Source organism: Pelecanus crispus, chromosome 7 (assembly GCF_030463565.1).
Source record: "Pelecanus crispus isolate bPelCri1 chromosome 7, bPelCri1.pri, whole genome shotgun sequence".
NCBI classification, from domain to species: Eukaryota; Metazoa; Chordata; class Aves; order Pelecaniformes; family Pelecanidae; genus Pelecanus; species Pelecanus crispus.
Window position 1 is genome coordinate 18,385,874 of NC_134649.1, and position 20,200 is coordinate 18,406,073.

Genomic DNA, 20,200 nt, shown 5'->3' on the forward strand with positions numbered 1-20,200 from the left:
ACATATGTAACTTGGCCTATGTATTTGTCTTCAGAATCACAAAGAATTCAAGAAATGTCAGCATACTATTTCTGAAAATCAGATCAACAACTAGAAAAAAAGAAAACGACCCTAAATCTGTAGCACTATTTCAGTACTCAAAAGCTGTACTTAATCCACAGGAACTATAGTGAACTTGTAAAGACTGAATACCACATCAATATTCCCAGCACCAGCTCAGTAACTTCACAACTAATCTATTGTTTTATTTATGAATATTACAGCTCAAGCTTGCTCAAGTTCCACAAGGACTCCGTGGCAATCTTTAGGGTGAAGAAAAATCACAGGTTTGCCATGTGCACCTATTTTTGGCTCTTCACTCAATATTCGTATCTCTTTTTTCTTCAGTTCTGTCATAGCCGCTTTTATGTTATCAACCTTATAAAAGAAAAATACAGTTCACACAAATTAACATATTACACTGTATTATGCAGATTCTACATTTAGGAGCAATAATATAATTCCTTACTAAAATGTTATTTCTAAATGCTAATATAATTCTGAAAATAAATTAAATTAGAAAACAGTTTCAAAACATCGAGTCTTAAAAATAAAAATCTTACAGAATTTTGCATTCTATAAAATATCGTTTAGATTGTGCTATATTTAAGAAATTATTAAACAAAAATTACTCATGCACAAAGCCTGTAGATTTTTTTATGTTATTACTTTATAAGGACTCCATAAATAATCTAAACTCTGCATTGCTATTACTAAGAAGATCATATTGCTTTCAAACTATCAATAACTAAAGAAGAATGCCTCCCTGTCTAATTGATGACAGAACACTGACTCATTAGATGCTGGTTAAAAGGGAGGGCAATGGGCAGAAGGTGAAAGGAAAGTCCCTTTTAGATTTATATATCCTCCTCCTGAGTAGGTTAAGCTGCATAAAGTTTCCTAAGAAAAACCTTGGATATATCAGAAATGTACGCAGAATATGACCTGCTTGTCTTATTGAACTTAATTATAATAATAGTCTTTAACATAATATTTCAGTAGTTTCCTGCAGAAATACGTAATTAACAAAAACACGTCTACGTTATATAATGTGATCTTAAGGCTGATATCATGTCATCAGATGAAATTTGAATTTTCCCAAACCTTAAATGCATTCATTCTTTGAAATAATAAAATCAGCACTCAGTTCAGCCAATCCAATAGTCAATAATCAATAAAGACCTAGAATTAAAATAATAGCATTGCTGTTTTTCAAGACTGAGGTGTCTGGACATAATTTGGTGAATAAACTTGCATGATGCCATTGTAGGGAAGAAGGAAATACCTGGCTTTAATTCAGAGGAACAGACATCGCTTAATTCCTACTCATTTGCAGCAGTTTTGTTCATGAAAATTCTGAACTCGCTACAGTTCTTCCTACACACAACTACCAGTTGGCGAAAAAAAAAAGAAATGACTGCCAAGTTTTATCTAAAATAAAACAGCACGCATAATGTGTGCCATAGCCCCCTCCAGTTTGTTTCCCCAAGCAGAAAAGCCACTGCAGCTGCTGCTCCTGTCCTGCAGAGATGGCCAGAAGAGGAACTGTGTCTGGGCTCAGCTGGAATGAATTACTGCATCCCCAAGGAAGCAGTGAGAGTGAACAGTGGAAAGCCTGTGGGTGCATCCATGTTAGGAGAGTATCAGGCTCAGATTTCTCTCTTATTCTGTCAAGTGCCCAGCATGCATTTCATTGCAGGTATTAAATTCATTTATAGCTGGTCAGGAATAATTTAGTTTCTTCTTAAAATGCTTATTTTGTCTGATACAAATTCCCTATCAAAACTTCTGTTGAAAATTTTCCTTTGAGTAATAAGACATAAGGAAGAAATGAAAAGCCTTTTGATAAACTTGTTAGGCTTCCTCTCCATATGGAAAGAATTTTTACAATTCAGCTTTTTGCAGTAAAATTCTTCATAGAAAAACATTTCTAGAAAATGTTTTTTAAATTTCAAATGAACAATCAGTTGACACTGAAGTTCTTTTCTAGTTTTTCTGAAAACTATTTTTGCTCAACTTCAGAAGGCAACATATCTTTGAATTTTAAGATTTTCCATTCTGAGGAGAATGGAAAATTGGAGGAAGGAGGCTAATACCTTTTTGATTGACTATGGTAGTGACCAAATCTGTTTTCAGTCCCACTTAAACAGCAGGTCAACAGTGGATTGGTTTTTCTCCATGTAAATTAGCCTATAATCTTCCATTTGTTTTTATGTGGAGACAAACATGAAGGACTTAGGACAATTTTTTTGTTTGTTTGTTTTTTGCGTAGAGATTCTATTAGTGAGTTACAAGACTTCATTTAGGAAAATCTGGCTGCAAGTAGCACTAGCTCACCCAATTAATGGAAATTAACTGCTAGGTTATGACTCCTGGCTTGCTTGACCTTCTGTATACAGTTATAAATTTCCTTTTTTAACAACACTTCTACGTTGTCCAACATGGTATAATTAGCATGTCCCATTCTTCTCAGTTTTCATAATTAACAGTATGACTTCCTGTGACAGCCATCTTTGGTTTATCTGCAACAAGATCATCTCTCATACAAAATGGACATCTACATAGAACAATTTCAGCTGGTAACAAATATTTCTTGAAACATCTTAAAAGGGATTACATATGCTTGAAACCCTTGGGAGCTTTGAGCTCTTTTTGCTGAGAAATGCCTACAACTTCTTTCTCTTGTACCTATAACTAAGTACCACTGGTCTTAACAGAGGACTGGAGGTTTTTTTCAGTCTTACTGCAAATCACTTCTTTCTTCTACACCCTCCATTTCCTAAGTTCAGCTGAGGTCTTTCACATTTCTATAGCAGAACTGCCTAGGAATACAATTTAGGGTCAATTTAAACAGAATTGATTTTCTTATTCTTGAACATCTGCATACAGGCAAACGTAATGTAAGAAAAATTGCAATGCCTGTGTGTATGCAAAATTTCTCAATTCTCAATGAAAGCATGCAGCTGCAGACACTGGTCTTTATGTTGTATTCTGGAAACAATTTTTACTCACATCAGTAATCCCATTACTTTTTATTATTACACTTTGCATGAAATAATAAAGTTTGCAAGACTCAGATCTGTAAAATATTAAAAACATATATCATAGGCAGGAGCATGAAATTTTGCATCAAATATCGACTCTAAAACTTGAGTACACTAAATAAGATAACTACTTTACCAAGCACCTTTACATCTTGTGTACTTCCAGACCAATCTCTCTTTGATGGACAAGGAAGAAAAGGACAGAAGAAACTCTCAAGTCTTTACTGCTGTTTGGTAAGTATGACTGACAAACTTTTTTTACTTCTGTATACAATTATCAACTAAATATCAAACAGGAAAAAACTTCTGAAAATCGAAACTATGCCTTAGCCTAAACTTAAAATTCAATCTCTTTCCAGTCCTTTCTGTGTCAGGGAGTTGACAGCTGTCAAACACTCTTCACAAGCCCTTGGGCTTGTTCACCTTCCACACTGAATACTTAACCCTCCCCTCCCCAATTTAATCTTTATAGCATAAAAGAGGAAAAAATCATCACATAGCTCCTGAAATTGAATTGTGATTTCCAAAACAGAAAAAAGGCACTTGTAAGACTTCTTCTTATGCAATATAAATTCTCACAAATGTGACAGCCTCATATATTTGTTCTTGACACAGGTCAAACCTATGAAAAAATTATGCATACTTTAATATCTCTATCTTATTATATGATATATTGTGTTAAAGTACCTCAATGCAGATATGGTGCATTCCTCCAGTCTTGTTTTTTTGCAGAAAGCTTGCAATGGGACTTTTCTCTCCTAAAGGATGTAGAAGTTCCAGCTTCGTATTTCCCAGCTCCACGAAAACAGTGTAGACACCATGTTCAGGAAGAGCAACAGTCTTGCTCACCTGTGCTCCTAACACATCTTTATACAAGGACTGAGCTTTCTCCAAATCAGGTACTGCAATTGCTACGTGATTAAGTCGGCCCAGTTTCCACAAACAGCTTGGAATGTTTTGAGAAAAGGAATTCGATGATGATAGAGTTTGTATTGTGGAAGCCGAAGTCTGCAATCTGGTAAGAAGCCCTGAAAAAAGTGAATAGCACCGACATAATGCTTTTGAGAAAATATCAATATCTGCTCTTTCCCCTTCTAATGAGACCTATATAACTCCTATGTCATAAGCACACCAGTGTGCAAACCTGAAGGTAGACTGAGACCAAGGAAAGAATTGTTCTGTAGTACTAACAGCTCAATAAAAATTATGTAACCATGTATCTAATTATTCAGAAGTATATAAAAAAAACCCAAACACAAATTTGGTGTAAATGCTTCGGTGTAAATGCCTGTTATAAAGAAGAATACATGGCCCAGTGTAACAGTCAACTGTATAATGTACTTAAAAGTGATTTCTGCATTTTTCAGAGCTTCTTTCAAAATAAAGAAATGAGGATATGCCTATACAGCTAGAAATTATAACAAGCAAACAAGAAAACTGAAACAAAACCTTGGACAGAACTGATACTGCAAGATCCAAAAGATAAAAGACCTGAGCTCTCAGCTGTCAGAACTAACTCCAGCAAGGAAAGAAATGTCATGTTGCATCTGAGGCTTAAGGAATTGTAAGATCTCCTGAGTTTGATTTCTTATTTTCTCTTTCTCCAATGATCAACTCATTTGCCCTTCTTACTTTTCACATGCCATACAGGTCTTATACTTAGTTTTACTGATCTGTTTCAAGATGCTTAGAAATATTTCAGTTCTAAGTACTATGAACAACATCACATCCAACTGACCAATAACAATTTAGAAGATTATCTTTAAAAGGCGAAAATCATAATAGCTTTTTTAATGCAACTAGTGCCACTGACTGCAGTGTGACTTACAAAAGAAAAATAATATGATATGGCTCATCATAAATGAAAAGGTAATTATAAAATATATGGGATGACTGTATGACACAAAGGTAAGGGCTAACGTGTAGACAAAAGATGGAGAAGTCATGGGGAAACTCAGTGCCATGAAAAACTGCTTAGTTATCTACAGAACTCATCACAGACCGCTCTGACAAGACAGTACTAAACTTTGCACTATCTGTGGCAAATTGCTGTGTTGCTCACAAATAGTTCTAGGGTTGCTTGAGGTTTTTTTTTTTTTATCACGAAAAGAAGATCTAAAATGAGGATAGTTACAAATTAATTACATTAAACATTAATCTGCCAGAATACTAGAATCTGGAGAGGTTGGGGGTGGGGAAGAAATTGTGATCATATCAGTTGTTTCTAGCACCAGAATTAGAATTAGATGAAAGGATTTATTCAGAAAAGCTGCATTTTAATTTCATGCCAGTTTGCTTTAGGCCATGTCAGAGTTCCCAATGCCTCAAGGCCAAGCTAGAGGCATCTTAGCATTCTGGAAGTCTTTGAGGCATTGTTACCTTTAAATGTGCTATTTTGCTAAGAGATTGTGCCAAGGATGCACTGAGATTCTGGATGGTTTGCAATACACTGAGAGTAGCCTGGCTTGCATTTTTTTCAGACTCTTTGTAAGGTTAGTAGTAGCTGTAATTAATGAGCTAGCTTCACTGTATGAAACTGAGAACTACCATTTCACAGGAATTCAAGACTCTACAGCTATCAGTTATTTTTTCTTCACAAAGACAACCAATGCAGTCCTTCAATCTAAGCCTTTCTGAGCACTGTGCTGTGATGGAAGAAGAAGTGTTTGTGTGTATTTGAGACTTAAAATTACACTGTGCAATGTACATACTTCCAAAGACTTAGTATCACAAAAGTAGGTCTATTCAGAATCATTTGATAATACTAAATCAATATCCGACATTCATAATTTCCAGAAGTTTCTGCAAGTAACTGCCCTGAAGTATTTCTTGCCAGTATTTCTTGCCAGCCTTTCACATAGCACATCCTGTCATCTCCTTCATCACAGCCAGACGTTCGGGACAATTCTTCTTCACTTGTTACCTTTAGGCTATCATACTGGCACAGTAGAGCAATTGAGTATTTCCAAGTACTTTTCAACTTTTTACATGTTAAAAAAAAATCCCCTAGCAACTTCTACACAGAAGAAAAATTCTTGTTTTTCAAGTGTCTATGCTGAAACTATTTTGTAGATAGACTTGCCATCTAAATGCAGCTGTATCAGGGCAATTGCCTGAGGAAGCAATACTATGCAATGCTTTATAATGTACAAAATAAGAAACATACGGTATCTAGCTGGCATAACTAGAGGCATGGATAATTAACTAGACTAGAGTTTGACCAGACCACCAGAGTAAATAATGCATTAAGAAATTTAAAAAAAACCCATCCGCTATACAGTCTTTTCTGTCCACTTAAGATTCTACCTAAGTAGCTCTGTTTCCTACAATAATTTCTTAAGACCTGATTCAATTCTTGCTGAAGCAAGAGATACTTTTCCACTTAGAGGAGGTCAGTATTCTCCAAAGGAGAAAAATCCTTTGAAACATAAGGACCGCTTACTATATCATTTGTTATGTTTCCTAGAGCCTTTTATTGTCTGATTCCTTCTTCCAAATATTAACAGACCACAGTTCAGTAGAAATACTAATGTAGATTTTTCAGGCAATCTTTATTGATAGGAAAGGCTAGGATTTTTCCCATTCTTTTTGACATCTCCCATCTATGATTCTTGCTGTACTTCACAGAGGGCTTATGACTACAGGGTTGTTATAATTTAATTTGTATTTTGTCTATTTTCAAGTAAATTGACAGAAAGAGAAACACAGACTGTTACTCAGCTATTACTGAAGCAATAGCAAAAATAATAGAAAATGCTATTTCTGTTGGGTTCTGCCCAAGAAACATTTGATTTTTGTGGTGTTTCCTGGAAAGATAATAGATTGAAAAAGTGAAGTATACTCCTAGGATTCTTGTAAAGTCAGAGACACTTAAATGCCCACCTGCATGACTATTATTCATGCATCTCTCCATTTCCTCCTCTCACTTTAATGGATTCGGTGGCAGAAGTCTATATATTTTTCCTACGACTATGTAGGGGCAGAGGACTCTTCAGCAGGTTTGGGTGGGTTTTTTTTTTTCTTTATTCTATGAAGTCCTGAGAATTTATCCTAGCTGTAGTCATATGCATACAGCGTTTTACTTCTAAACCCATAATTACCAGTATGAATTGACTGAGATTAAACAAAAAGCATTTGTGTTTTTCTTGTGTTATATAGATTAGTAACTACATAGATCAGTTAGTTGAAATTCTAATCATATTCTTCTTCTAACCCAATAATCAACAGATGACCCAGCAGTGAAAAAGAAAGCTTTTCGGCAAACATCAGACTGAAACCAAATCACTTTAATGTTTCAGGAAAGAAACACTTATATTTATGTATATATCACAAAACTAGTCCTATTAACTGTTGTGGCTAAATTCTTCAATCACAAAAGTGTTTCTCCACTGATTTACAGAATTATTCAAGTAATTCTTAACCTTCTCCAATGTTAAAATAAAATACTTTCTCTGTTTCTTTTGAAGTCAGTGGACACTGTGACTAAAGTGTCTCTGTCCTGCTTGAAAAACTTGCATATGCTGACCAAATTCACACATGCAGTTGATTGTCCTGGTATATACAGCACTTGCCCCTACTGGGTTTTTTTAAGACCTCATTTTTCAAACACTGACAAATCTGAACTTTTCTAGATACTTTGTCCTTTAGAGAAGATTCAGCAGACCCTGCTCTCATATATGACTGCTAGCTTCCTAGCCTCAGTGATACTGCAGAATGTATGTCACCTTCTTCAGCTTCATTTGAAGAGTGTTTTTAAATTGATTTATTTGGGTTTTATTCTATTAATGGTTGACTGATCTACTAGTATTATGCACATCAGAGTTTAAACACGTACAGTGGTACCAACTGAGGCTTACATTCTGTAACAGAGCAATTTATGAAGTAACAAGTCTAAAGTACCCCATAAAAAGAGATCCTCATGCTTCAAATGTTTATTCACGGGCTTGTTGCTCCTTATGTGGGGCAGTGTTCATTGACTTAAACAGCTAAGTAATCAAACGCAAGCCAAACGCAACAGAATTCAGTTGTGTTCTCTGTGGGGAGGTTACGCAACTGTGGGTGGCAGGAAGAAGAACCCTGTCATTGGGCACTGCTCCACTGTCAACCATTTCAGGTTGAGAAAAACTCCCAAGCATGGAGAGGATGCTGTCACCATTCTTAAATCCCAGCAATTTCAAGGTTGCGTTAGCATCTTGGAAGCTTTGCCAAGCCAGTAAGGCAGCCATAGCGCTGCTCTGCTCTGTGCTGGAGGCGGCTTTTGGGAATCACACGGGCTCCATAGTTCCTGGAAACTGAGTCTCACTTTGCTGCAGCTCTGGTTCCTTCCATCAAAGTGCAATTATACAAAGGTGTTTTCATTCCCAGTATCCCACTGATCAATCGCAGACAGCACTGAGTCTCTCATTCACTTTTCTCCTGCAGTCTACGGCTACCGAGTAAAGTGTGTGGTTTAGGTACGGTGAGTTTAACCTGTCCTTACTTACTATTAAAGGAGTGAACAGCTCTGATAATTATGCTGAACGGGAAATGATTTTGCATTTGACCTCCAAGCTGCACCCTAAAAACACAAGCTCCTCCTTGCGCCTTAAGTATTAAGTTTGGAGTTTGCTGCGTGAGTTTTTTCGAAGCCAGATAACGTCAGCTGTTAATATATCCGTCATCTGGAGCAGAAGACCTAGTTCTTGTTTATAAAAGCAATTCTGATTTGTTGAGGCCTGTACGGCTCTCACGGGGAGCCTCGGGCCCGCCCCAGCACGAAGGGGGAGTGCCCGTGCCCGTGCCCGTGCCCGCCGCCGCGGCGCCGGAGCTCCAGGCCGGAGCGGGTACCGAGGCCCGCGGCCGCCCCGTGCCAAGGCCTGAGGCCTCACGGGCCGTGCCGCGCCGCGCCACGCCCCGCCCCGCCGCAGACCCCCGCGTTACCGGCCGCCGCGCGCTCCAGAGAGGCCGCCATCTCGCCGCCCCGCCGCTCGCACCCAGCCCGGCCGCAGGCAGGCGGGCGGGGCCTGGTCCCGGGGAAGCGGCCGCCCTCCGCCGTCACCACGGCAGCGGCCGCCGCCCCCGTCCCGGGCGGGGCCGAGCCGGCCGCCGGCCGCCCAGAGCTGAGGGCGCGCCCGGGCCGGGAGCCCTTCGGCGCGGTGACAACCCGGGGCGTTGTTGGTAGGACCGGCGCCAGCGGAGCGCCTTGGTACGAGGCACCGGCGGTGGCAATGGCTGTGTCACGCCGAGGGGCTGCTGAGCCCTCGCTGGGACGGGTGGGCGGCTGCTCGGTGCCTTCCCCAGAAGAAAGCTCCATCGGGCAGGGGCGGGCGTTACGGCCGCCGCCAGCCAGCGTGCACGGCCCGGGGCGGCCGCGCCGGAGCGGAGGCCTGTGCCTGACTGCGGGGAGGCGGCTGCGCAGCGGGCCTCAGCTGCGAACCGCTCAGGGGCAGCTCTGGGCGCTGATCCATTTGAAAAAGAAAGTGCAAAAGAGGCCAGCTATAGCAAGGGACGTCTGTAGAGAGAGAATTTTTTCTGACTAAAGCATTGTGCAAAAGAGACTCGGGACAATGAGCAGGCTGTCTTCTGGTGCTCTGTTCCTGTTGTGTCAGGGGCATAGGACCCTGCAAGTTGCTGTGATACATCCTAAATATATAAACAGCTTGTGCCATTTCAAATCTGCTAATATCTGAATAATTGAAAGTGCCGATGAAAATCAGTGGTCAAAATCGGTATGTAAAAGTCCCAATATATGACACTTACTGCTTCCAACTGGGGTTGTAAAATGTCTGATGTGTTTATGATGTTCGGAGAAGCACAGGTACAGGTCATACTCACGCCTCTGCTGGCTGGGCCCTGCTCCACACAATTTTTTTTGAGGGTACAGAGTACCAATGAGAGAACACACAGAAGTTGTGTAGCAGGGCTTTGTTTTCTATGCACTGAAAAAGCTTTTTTTTTTTTTTTGGTAGGAAGGAAACATGAAAGCAGCAGAGGAACAGCAGAGGCACTAGCAAGAACAAAGTTAGAACGCCGGTCACAGTTTTGGGTCCAGGTGCTGAATGGCTGCAGATGGTAGGGAACGGCAGCAGGCAGGGTGAGTGCAGCCTGGGGGCAGCCCCTGCTAACCCATTTTGCAACATGGAGGAGGAACGGATCGCCTCCCCCCGCTGCAGCAGCAGCTTCTTCACGCTGGCCTATGGGTGTAGTACTTGATTTGACTTTATAAAATAAACTTTAAGGATACTATGTGATGTAAAGTAACAAAACAGTTGAACACCAGGCGGTGCTCGCTAATCGCGTTAGGTGTGTGAACGTTGCCTGGTTAGCTACAGGCTTGGAGGCACCAGGCAACAACAGGCATTTTGCTCACAGAATCCGCTGGCGATGTGTGGTTCCAAAATAGCCCTTGTATCTAGGTCAGAGAGACAAAACTGCAGAGTAAGTTGACTGTAGCATTACTATATTTAGAGCAAGTTTTTCAGTGCTGATAACAGCCCAATCTAGAGCAATACCACGCTCTTCCGAGGGGAAGAAGCAGCAGCAATCAGTAGATGACTCTGCAATACTCTGCTTGCGGTTCAGTGTGAAGGCGAGCAGGCCCACCTAAAGCAGCGGGTGTGACATGAATAAACGAGGCGGTTCTGTGACAGAAGCACGGGCTGGGAGGCAGAAACGCTTTTGGCTCGGGAGGCAGGCCGGGGCTGGCGGCTCCCGCCGCTGGGCATGCGAAGCACCGCGGGGCGGAACTCCTGTGTGCGGAACCTCGGCGCCGGACGCGGGAGTCGTCCGGACCGCTCAGCCGGCGGCCTCGGGGAGGCGGTGCCGCGTTGCTCCACGCGCCGCGGCCGGCGGGAAGATGGCGGCTGTCAAGGGGCTGGAGACGTGCCTCAGGGTGGCGGGCGCCGCCGCGGCGCGCCCGGAGCGCTTCCTCAGGTATTGCGGGGCCGCGGGTTTCCCAGGGGCAGGGGAGCCCCCAAATGCCGGACCGTGTGTGTGCGCGCGCGCGCGTAGCGCTCCGGGATTTGTGCAGGCCTCGGTGCTCTGGGAGGGAGGCCTCGTGCCAGCCGTCGCCCCTCAGCTATCCCCGGTGCCGCAGAGCTCTCCTGAGACGCGCTGTCAGCAGCGCCGAGTCCTGGCTGGGGCTTCTGGCCCGGCTGCTGCAGTATCCTATTCGTTTCTTCAGCGTTCGGGAATTAGGAGACGGAGGTTTCTGTTTCAACCAGCTATGTTGAAGCATTGGTAGCTTTAGAGGAAAAAAATGGAAGGGACTACCCAGACACAAAAGCTGAGGAGTAAGGCAGTGGAGGGAGACAATTACCTTTCTAAAACCAAAGGTCTGTGTCTTCGATGTTTGAGGTGTTTAGTGCTATACTATTTACTACCCCAAAACGTCTGGAGTGGTTAAATATCATCAAGATATAAGATGGAACTATAGCAGAGCAGAATATTCTGTCCAGCTGCTGCTTCATACACAAAGTGCAATGAAGGAGAAAAGCTTAATAATTATAATGCCTTTATTTCTAGGAATGTTTAGTGGCAGTTCTCCAAGAGATGTGTAGAAAGTTAAGCAACAGCAGTAATTGTTGAAAGATGCTATTCTGTAGCACCAAAGTATCTAAGCAGATATAAAAAGAGCTGCAGTGTGACCATGTGATTAACTTAATGGAAGGTGTAAAAGGAATGAAAGCTAGTAAATTCCACAAAATAGAAAATAAAAAATTAGTATCAACTGTTGTGCTTTAAGCTCTTTTTTTTTTTTTTTACTCTTAGTGTGCAAGATGGACTGGCTGCTGACTTCAGAGCGTTAACAAAGACTCTCTACGATTTGAATAAAAATCTGAAAAGTAATATAGTTCGTGGGGGTCCTCTAAAAGAGCTGGTGATAGAAAATTTTGATGAAGAACAGATTTGGCAACAGCTAGAGCTCCAGAACAATGCAGTTCTTGATTTCTTCAAGAAATCCATTGCAAGGGATGCCAAGGATGAAGATCTTTGCCTTCTCTCAGACCAGGAAGAGGATGGCTCTGATGCAGAGACCAGCAGCAACAAGGAATTGGAAGACAACGTAATGGAAACAGAAACTGAACAGAAAAGTGTTTATACAAAAGAGAAAACTAAAGCTAAAGAAAAGCAGAGTAAACTCAGAGAAAGCTTAATGCAGAAATACAGTGATGAGGATTCTGATATTGACTTTGATATTGAAGCACTGGAGCAACAAGCTAAAACAGCCAAGAAAACCACATTGAAAAAAATGGGAAGAAAATCTATAGTGGATGACAAGTTTTTCAAGCTGGCTGAGATGGAAGCTTTTTTAGAACATGCAGAGAAGGAAAACAGGGAGGAGGAGGAGGAGGAGGAAGATATTAATTATTTTGAAGACATCATCTCAGATGATGAAGAAGCTAGAGTCAAAGTAAGAATATCAGTAAATTAATTTTCTGATCTCTCTTTTCCTTTAAATCAAGACCTGATATACATTAGGGTGACTATAAATGCTGAACTCTGAGTAGAAACTACCGAGTTAAATTTGATTAGATGATTAATGATTACTTCTGAAGCTTAACTGTAATAATATATTTGACATGAATATCTGGTAACAAACGTCCTAGTGTAGAAGAACATACCATCCTGCTACTCCAGTCTCTCTTTAGATGGGTCTTGGGTTTTTGCATGAATAAAGGAAGAGATAGTATGTTGTAAGAAATGAGTGACCTTGCAGAATTGCAGAATAGGTGACCCAGCAAATGAAAAACATGCGTCACTCAGCATCAACATCTGGCAGTTAGAGATCACTAAGGTGACTGATGCAGAGCAAAGGGCTTTTGGCAACTTCTTTTTTCAGAGACATGGCTTTGTAACTCAGATTTAAGTTAAGTTGCTGACTACTTGTTTCAGAAATAAGTGTCTTAATATTACCAGAGATTCTCACTAGCAAGTGAGAGCTGTGCCCAGGGTGTAAGGGAAATTGTATGCATTCCAGTGAGTAATCGGAAAAATCTACTGCTCTTTGACTCTGTGTATGTTGAAATTGGAAATGAATTTAAGTGGTAGATTATTTTAAATACTTGTAAAAGAGTTTAGTTTTACTAAGATGCCCTACCACAGGTTAATGCTTCAGTAAACTGAATTACTGTTACACAAGTAGTGCTATTCCCCAGGTGCTAAAGACTTTAAAAGACAGGATACTCTAAGACTTCGGTCAGCTTAACAGTTTTGGTTTTTTAGTTTGTGGTTTGTTTTTTCTCTTCTCCCCTTCTTAGCCAATTAAAAGTTCTAGAGACCTGACATACAAAGATTTCTTTGATCCAGTCGATGACAATGATGATTTAGTAGCTAACGATGTTGAAGATGATCAGGAAGAGGAAGCAGACAGTGCTATTGAAGAGGAGAATGAACAAAGCATGTCTGAGTAAGTATATACATTATTTGCGGTTAAAATGTCCTTGTAATTTTACACTGAAGTGAAGCAGAAAATAAAGTGTAAATTCCAGACTCACTTTGGTCACGGTTTGCCATCTCTGTTATCTGTTGTATATTAACGGTTTGCATAGTCACCTTGTTTTAAAAGTAGTTTGTTTACTTATCTTTGAGTATTGTCTCTTGATATTTATTTGAATAAATCATTTAATAGCTGTAACTTCAGTTTTCAAAAGTTATTTTTAATATATAGAAGTTTCCCTAATGTCCCCTGCCTTTAGGTTTCGATGAAAACCTATTGTATTTCTTAACTGTGGGTTAATTGTAACAGGTAGACACCTAATGGCTGAAATATCTTCATGTAAAAAACTATAGAGGCTTTTCAACCTTTATTTTATATTAAATTTTAATGTTACAGGGTCGAAGATATGAATGAAATGATGATGGAGAATACGAGAAGTAAAGAAGCCTCTAAAAAAGTTACTTTTAGTTTGCCAGATGACAGTGAAACAGAAGATGTTACTGATATGCAATTAGAGAAGGGCATCAATCCCAGTGAAATAAAGTCTTCTTTTGAGAAGAGACAGGAAAAGGTAATTTTTATTTTATTTTGCTAATACTTGGAAATAGTGGCCTTTTTATTTTTAATGATTGTGTAATTTCTTCAGAGTCTGGCAAATATGAAGAGGCTATTTACAAATTAAGAAAAAAAGAAAGTGGCTTATCTACATCAGATACATATGCAATCATATATTCCCTCATCTTTGTGTGAGGAGGAGTTAGAAGTACCTGAAATAACTATTAATTTCTTGTCTTGAGTTTACTTGTGAACTCTGTTTTAAACTACTTAGGAAATTGTGTTTTTCAGATGAGCAAAAAAATAAAAAGTTTAGAAGAAGAGTTGTTAGAGGAGAAACCTTGGCAGCTTAAAGGAGAAGTGACAGGACAAAAACGACCTGAAAACAGCCTTTTGGAGGAAACGGTACTTTTTGACCATGCAGTCCGAATGGGTAAGTAGTGAGAGAGGGCTTTCCTGAAAGCATGTTGCATACCATGTTGGGTTTTCTTCCTTTTGACCTTGCTGAGAACACCTGTGACTCAAGAGCAGGGTTACAAAACACTAACTTAAACTTTTTGGTGCAGTTTTTGCATTTTCATGGTGGAAACTACAGGAAGCTATAATCTTTTTGTTCAATTTTAGCTTAACTGAAAGTTCACTAATTCAGTGACAGATTTAGCCATTTACAAGCCTTACATAATATGATCACTCTTTTCAAGATAGAGGAAAACATTACTTACCTCACCTTCAATTACGACATTTTTGTTAAGGCTTTACTTACTTTTTCTGTTGTTTATTCTTCACAGAACAAAAAGTATTTCTTGCTGGAGAGACATTAATCTTAAAATTTTTCTCTTTCTCCTCTCAGCACCTGTGATCACGGAAGAAACCACTTTTCAGCTTGAAGATATCATTAAACAGAGAATATTGGATGAGGTTAATATTATCTTAGTTGTTCCTCCCTATTTTGTTAATAGACTTGATTCACAGGGCACATTCCAAGGATGAGTTCGAAGCTCTTAAAATTGTTAGGTATAGAGTTACTGTAATTAATTTCTGCAACTGGTTGTTTTTTTTATTTTGCCTTGATGAACGTGTCTTCAGGTTTCTGAGGAACTCTATTTTTACATGCCTGTTAGATGCTAGGTTTTGGTGCTCTTCAAAAAAAAAAAAAGAGTGTTTGCAGATAAAACTATAAGGAGTTTATTTGGAATATAATGCCAGTCTGTAAATTTTGTCTGTGACCTTAACTGTAGTGCTCTGAGCATTCTGAATACTAACCAAAACTCAATTATTGTTTGCTTCATTTTTCTTAAAAGTCACTGATACAAGATTTGTATCCCACAGCTTGTTGAGGCTTATTGTTAGTTGAATAAAGAAAATTGGTACGTATGGGAGGGAGAGTATTACTTAAGAAAATTACACATTTGTTATTTGCTATACAATTTTTACCCCGAGCACACAGGCTGGAGCTAGCAGTCTGCTATTACTTTTTTTTCAAATGTAAGTGTGAGACTTATTGAGTTCCTGGGAAGCGACAGGCATAAACTAGTTAGTGTGTCAGATAAGTAATGCAGGCAGAAAATGTTCAAAATAAGCTTCGCATCTGATATTTGACTGTAGTTTGGTAATTTAATTAATTTGGTGATTAATTTATTACTTTCTCAGGCATGGGATGATGTAGTGCCAAAAGAAAAACCAAAAGAGGAGGCTTTTGAATATAAGAAACGTATCACTTTGGATCATGAAAAGAGTAAACTGAGTCTCGCTGAGATCTATGAGCAAGAATACATGAAACTTCACCAGGTAACTTAAGCAATGCCTTTTCCTTTCGGTTTGAATTTTCCATCACATAATCTTATATGTTCATTTGTACACTGCTAACTGTGCTTTCAGCTTTGTGGAAGTACTCCAATCTTTCTCCGAGTGTTTACCAGTGAAATGGCTCTGAATTGTATATTGTGTTGTTATCAGTCTTGCTAAAATAAAATAGCTTTATGAAAGGTGTCACAGTAACATTGTGTTATTAATGCAGCAAAAGACTGAAGAGGAAGAAAATCCTGAACACAAAGAAATTCAGGAAATGATGGATTCGCTCTTCCTGAAGCTGGATGCGCTTTGTAACTTCCACTTCACACCAAAACCAGTAAGTACATAACAAAGTTGGAGGTTTTTCCACCCTCCTTGAAACAGGATACTTTTAAAATGTATGTGGGAAATGGAAAGTAAAGTAAACATTGAGTGTGATTGAGCTTGTTCTTATTTCATATTAAATGCGCTATAATTGCCTCTAAACAAAACCCAAGTACTTAGTTAGCTGTAAGCTGCTGTGAGATGATGTGCTCAGTCCTGAATATGTTTCCTTATTTCTAGCCTGTGCCAGAAGTTAAAATAGTTTCGAACCTTCCAGCTATAAGTATGGAAGAAGTAGCACCTGTTGCTGTTAGTGATGCTGCTCTCTTAGCACCAGAGGAGATCAAGGTAAATATAAGTAACAATCATGTAAGGATCTGGAGAGGATCTGTATTGCTGATAGAAGGGTGTACTGGCTGCCAGATCAATGGGAGAGTTCTGCCCCCTCCCACCCTGGTTTCCTCACCTTGTGGACCTTGTTGCCTAGCATTTTGTGTTGGTGGTTGTTGGGGTTTTTTTGGGGGGGGGGGGGGGTGCATAATGCCATGCTTTGGTTTTGTTCTTGACTGTTACGTGATGATGCTTATTTTCCCAACATATATATGGGTATTTGGAAGGGGAAAGCTAAATGACAATAGGGAAGAGCAATTAGCGTGTTTTCAATCAATTGTACAAATCTCCCTTCCCAACTTTTGCCAGTTTTTGGCCTTTGCCTTAATGCAGCGTTGCCCTGAGCTGGCTAAACACTTGAAATAATGGAAACCCAAAGAAAGATTTGAGTAGTGTGAAGTGAGTCTTTTCTTTTGCATGCTTAACGGATCTAGAGATCTTGTTCTCTTTAGGAAAAGAACAAAGCTGGTGATGTAAAAACAGATGCAGAAAAGACTCCCACAGACAAAAAACGAGAACGAAGAAGGAAAAAGCTTCGTAAACGTATGAAGCTAAGAGAAAAGGAGAAACGTCAAAAGCTTCTTGAAAAGATGAAACCAGAACAAGGCACAAAACTTAGCAAAAAAGCTGCTGCAGCCAAATTAGAAAGGCTTACAAAAGAAGGCAAAGCATCTCTGCTCAAGGTAAGGCTTTCTTAAGTAGTCCTATATAACTTGGAGCTTCCCAGTTAAAGAATATTATCTGTCCTTGGGATTTTAATATTTAGCTAGGGAGTGGAAAGGGAACTTTATCACAAAGAATTACAAAGTATAGGGTTTGTTTCCTTTCCATCCATCTTGGCACAGCTACATTTCCTAATCTTTTTCCATCCCCTCAAAAATTCTTGTACACAAGTGCTTACCACCCAAACCTTGTTACCTTATTTACGTCTGAGCAAATATAAAAGGTAAATGTAGCTGCTGGAAAGGATGAGGTAGGAAGAAGACATGGAAATGGCAGATGCATACTCCTTCCCCCCGCCTCCCCTTTCTTCCCCCCACCCTCCGCCCCTTGCTTTCCCCTGTATTCTTTTGAACTACAGTTTTGGAAGGACTGTTCTAATCCATACCTGTAACTGTCTTATGCAAAGTAGTGTTGAATGCCTTTTTAGTCCTGATTTGGCTGATTATCCTGATAGCATGATGTCAGTATAAAGGCCTGAAAAAGTACAGCTCTGGTTGCACTTTGCAGTGACCCCCTTGTTTTATTTATTTCAAAGTTTGCAAGGTGGTGTTCCTGCAAATACTTGAGACTTACACTCTTATTTCCTACATTTGAACCATTCCCTTGATTAAATGGGACTATATGCATGCATAATTGAGGATGGGGTTTCTATTCAGTTCTTTCTAAGCTTTGAGTAACTTCAGCTATTTCAAAATGGAATATTCCTATTTAACTTTCTACTTCTTATTGTGGAGCCTTCTCTGTAACCTCGTCAGATGGATTTTGTTTTGTGTGCTATAAAACAGTAAGCTTGTGTACCACCTATGATGCCTTAAAAGTTAAATTTTTAAAATCTCTGAAACTTTGAGGTGTTAGAAACTAGTAGGAAAAATAATTTAATTCTAAAACGTTTGTGCTTACCTTTTCAAAAGGAGAGCAGAACACAAAATATAGATATGCAGTTGTAGCTTGTGATGTGCAAGGATCTGTTCTTGATGCCTGTTCTTACCTACCGTGCTAACTGCTACTTAGAAAGGGAACATACTGAACATACTCTTTATTTCTTTAGATAGCAGCAGTGGTATAAGAAGGCAGTGAAAAATATCCTTTGAAAATCAAATACCAGATTTTTTTTTTAAGTTAAATATCATTATGCGTGAGTAACTAGTGAGTAGTATAATTGTACTGTTTATATAGTTCTTGGTTATAACAAATATTTTGTCCATTGACAGGATGAAGGTAAAGACAAGGTCTTGAAATCATCTCAGGCCTTCTTTTCTCAACTACAAGATCAAGTAAAAATGCAAATCAAAGATGCAAGCAAAGTAAAAAAGAAGCAGAAGAAGCAGAAAACACTCTCTGTTCGTAAACTGAAATTGTAATTTACCTTTTTTATGTATGTTGCATCTTGTATATATTAAAATGTTTCTACATCAGTGCTGAATTTGAGTAGGTTTTATTCTGTGTTAATCTTTAAAATGATCTGTGAACTTCTAAGATGATGTGAAGACACTTTCCTTTAGGTTTTACTTTTCTGCCATAGAACTCTGATTTTGTCTTTTTTATTCTGAAAAGGAACCTTCTTGCCATGGGCAGATACCTAACCCTGTAGAATACTTGGTATTTGTGCTTTGACTATACAGTCTCTTTAATCTATAGTCCATAGCTTTTGTATCTGCTGTTGTAATAGCCTGTATGTACTGCAGGAATAAGTGCATTTATTGAAGAACTTAAGATGTACCCTGGCAGTATAAATCGGAAATTACCTTTTAAAATCGTGACTATCGAACAGGAAGGACATGGAGGCTTTTTAAGCCTGCAGTCACTCAGAGGAAGCAGTGTCTTCTAACGTAAAGGATATTTCTCAAGGTGGAAATATTTCAGCATTCGCTCTTTTCTTTGCTGAACAAAAAAAAAGAAAGTTCCAGCTGGTGCGCCCCTGGCTTCCCTTTCTAAAGAAAGATCACGACTGTTTTTCACCATTTGTCGTTAAAGAAAATGTTAAATTTAAAGGGCAAGCTGTTTTGGAGTGCGGTACCCAGGCTCGGCAATCTGCTCCCCAGGCCTGCGACCCGCCATCGGCGATGCATTGCGCTGCCCTGGCGGCGGGGCGGCCACGCCGCAGCCGCTGCGTGCCGGGGGCGGGGCCCGGGTGCCCGCCTCCGGGGGCGGCCTTCGCGCGTGCCGCGGCCGTTGAGCAGCACGCGTCGCGCGGCGGCCCCTCGTTCCCCCCTCAGGGCCCCTGGGCCGGCCGCGGCGGAGAGGCGCTCGACTGCGGCGCCGGTGCGTGCGGAAAGGCGGCGGGGCGGGCTGCGGTTGGGCCCTTCGCGCGGCCCCGCGAAGGGAGGCGGCGGCCGGTCCTCGGGGAGGGGTAGCGGCGGCAGCGGGGGCGGGCAGGCGAGAGGCAGGTACTTCTCGCCGGCCGGGCAGAGGCAGAAACGGGTTCAGAAACCTGAGGCGGCGCCGCCGCCCACGTCGGAACGCATCGAGAGTGCGCGCAGAGCCGCTTGCAGCTCCGCTGCGCAGAGCGGCGTGGCCGGCTCGGAACAGGCCCGGGAGAGCGCGGTCCGGCCGGCGCCGTCTCCTCGGCGCTTTCTGGTGCGCTGCGCCTGTGCGCGGTACACAGGCGTGCGCGTTGTACGTGCTCCGTGAGAAGGGGATAGTTGGCACCACAACATAGTAGGCCTGTAAGTAGCGAACAAGATAATGACAAAAATTCTTGGCTTGACTGTATCCTTCCGTTGAATTTTGTCTCAAGTTTTCATTTACATCCGCAAGTGACATGGCATTTAAATAGTCAAAGTGTGTTGTAGTATTTCCATTTTATAAACCATTCCCATCAAGCCAGCTGCAGTGTGCAGCATAACAATCATGGTGTGCTTGTGTGCGTGCCTAGTGAGAAGGTAGAGGGGCAGTTGCATTGTAGCAGTTAAGGATT

The 20,200-nt window shown here is 40.7% G+C and overlaps 2 protein-coding genes across 2 annotated transcripts; one reads left to right on the forward strand and one right to left on the reverse strand.

Moving 5' to 3' along the window:
* Nucleotides 1-220: 220 nt before the first annotated feature.
* MCEE (methylmalonyl-CoA epimerase) lies at nucleotides 221-9,034 on the reverse strand. Its single transcript, XM_075714388.1, has 3 exons — nucleotides 9,003-9,034; nucleotides 3,771-4,111; nucleotides 221-417 (listed from the first exon to the last, which is right to left on the reverse strand). The coding sequence occupies exons 1-3, from the start codon at nucleotides 9,031-9,033 to the stop codon at nucleotides 265-267; spliced, it is 525 nt and encodes a 174-aa protein (XP_075570503.1). The 5' UTR covers nucleotide 9,034; the 3' UTR covers nucleotides 221-264.
* Nucleotides 9,035-10,917: 1,883 nt separating this feature from the next.
* MPHOSPH10 (M-phase phosphoprotein 10) lies at nucleotides 10,918-18,706 on the forward strand. Its single transcript, XM_075714387.1, has 11 exons — nucleotides 10,918-10,994; nucleotides 11,832-12,474; nucleotides 13,322-13,470; nucleotides 13,897-14,071; nucleotides 14,347-14,488; nucleotides 14,906-14,973; nucleotides 15,706-15,843; nucleotides 16,073-16,183; nucleotides 16,411-16,518; nucleotides 17,013-17,243; nucleotides 18,495-18,706. The coding sequence occupies exons 1-11, from the start codon at nucleotides 10,918-10,920 to the stop codon at nucleotides 18,642-18,644; spliced, it is 1,992 nt and encodes a 663-aa protein (XP_075570502.1). The 3' UTR covers nucleotides 18,645-18,706.
* Nucleotides 18,707-20,200: the final 1,494 nt, after the last annotated feature.

Excerpts from the sequence above, each read along its gene's own strand:
- MCEE (XM_075714388.1), bottom strand. The coding sequence starts at position 9,033 with ATGGCGGCCTCTCTGGAGCGCGCGGCGGCCG. Across the intron at positions 4,112-9,002 it reads TCTGGAGCGCGCGGCGGCCG|GGCTTCTTACCAGATTGCAG; the intron begins GTAACGCGGGGG and ends CACTTTTTTCAG. Across the intron at positions 418-3,770 it reads TGCACCATATCTGCATTGAG|GTTGATAACATAAAAGCGGC; the intron begins GTACTTTAACAC and ends TTCTTTTATAAG.
- MPHOSPH10 (XM_075714387.1), top strand. The coding sequence starts at position 10,918 with ATGGCGGCTGTCAAGGGGCTGGAGACGTGCCTCAGGGTGGCGGGCGCC. Across the intron at positions 14,072-14,346 it reads TTGAGAAGAGACAGGAAAAG|ATGAGCAAAAAAATAAAAAG; the intron begins GTAATTTTTATT and ends TGTGTTTTTCAG. Across the intron at positions 14,974-15,705 it reads AACAGAGAATATTGGATGAG|GCATGGGATGATGTAGTGCC; the intron begins GTTAATATTATC and ends TTACTTTCTCAG.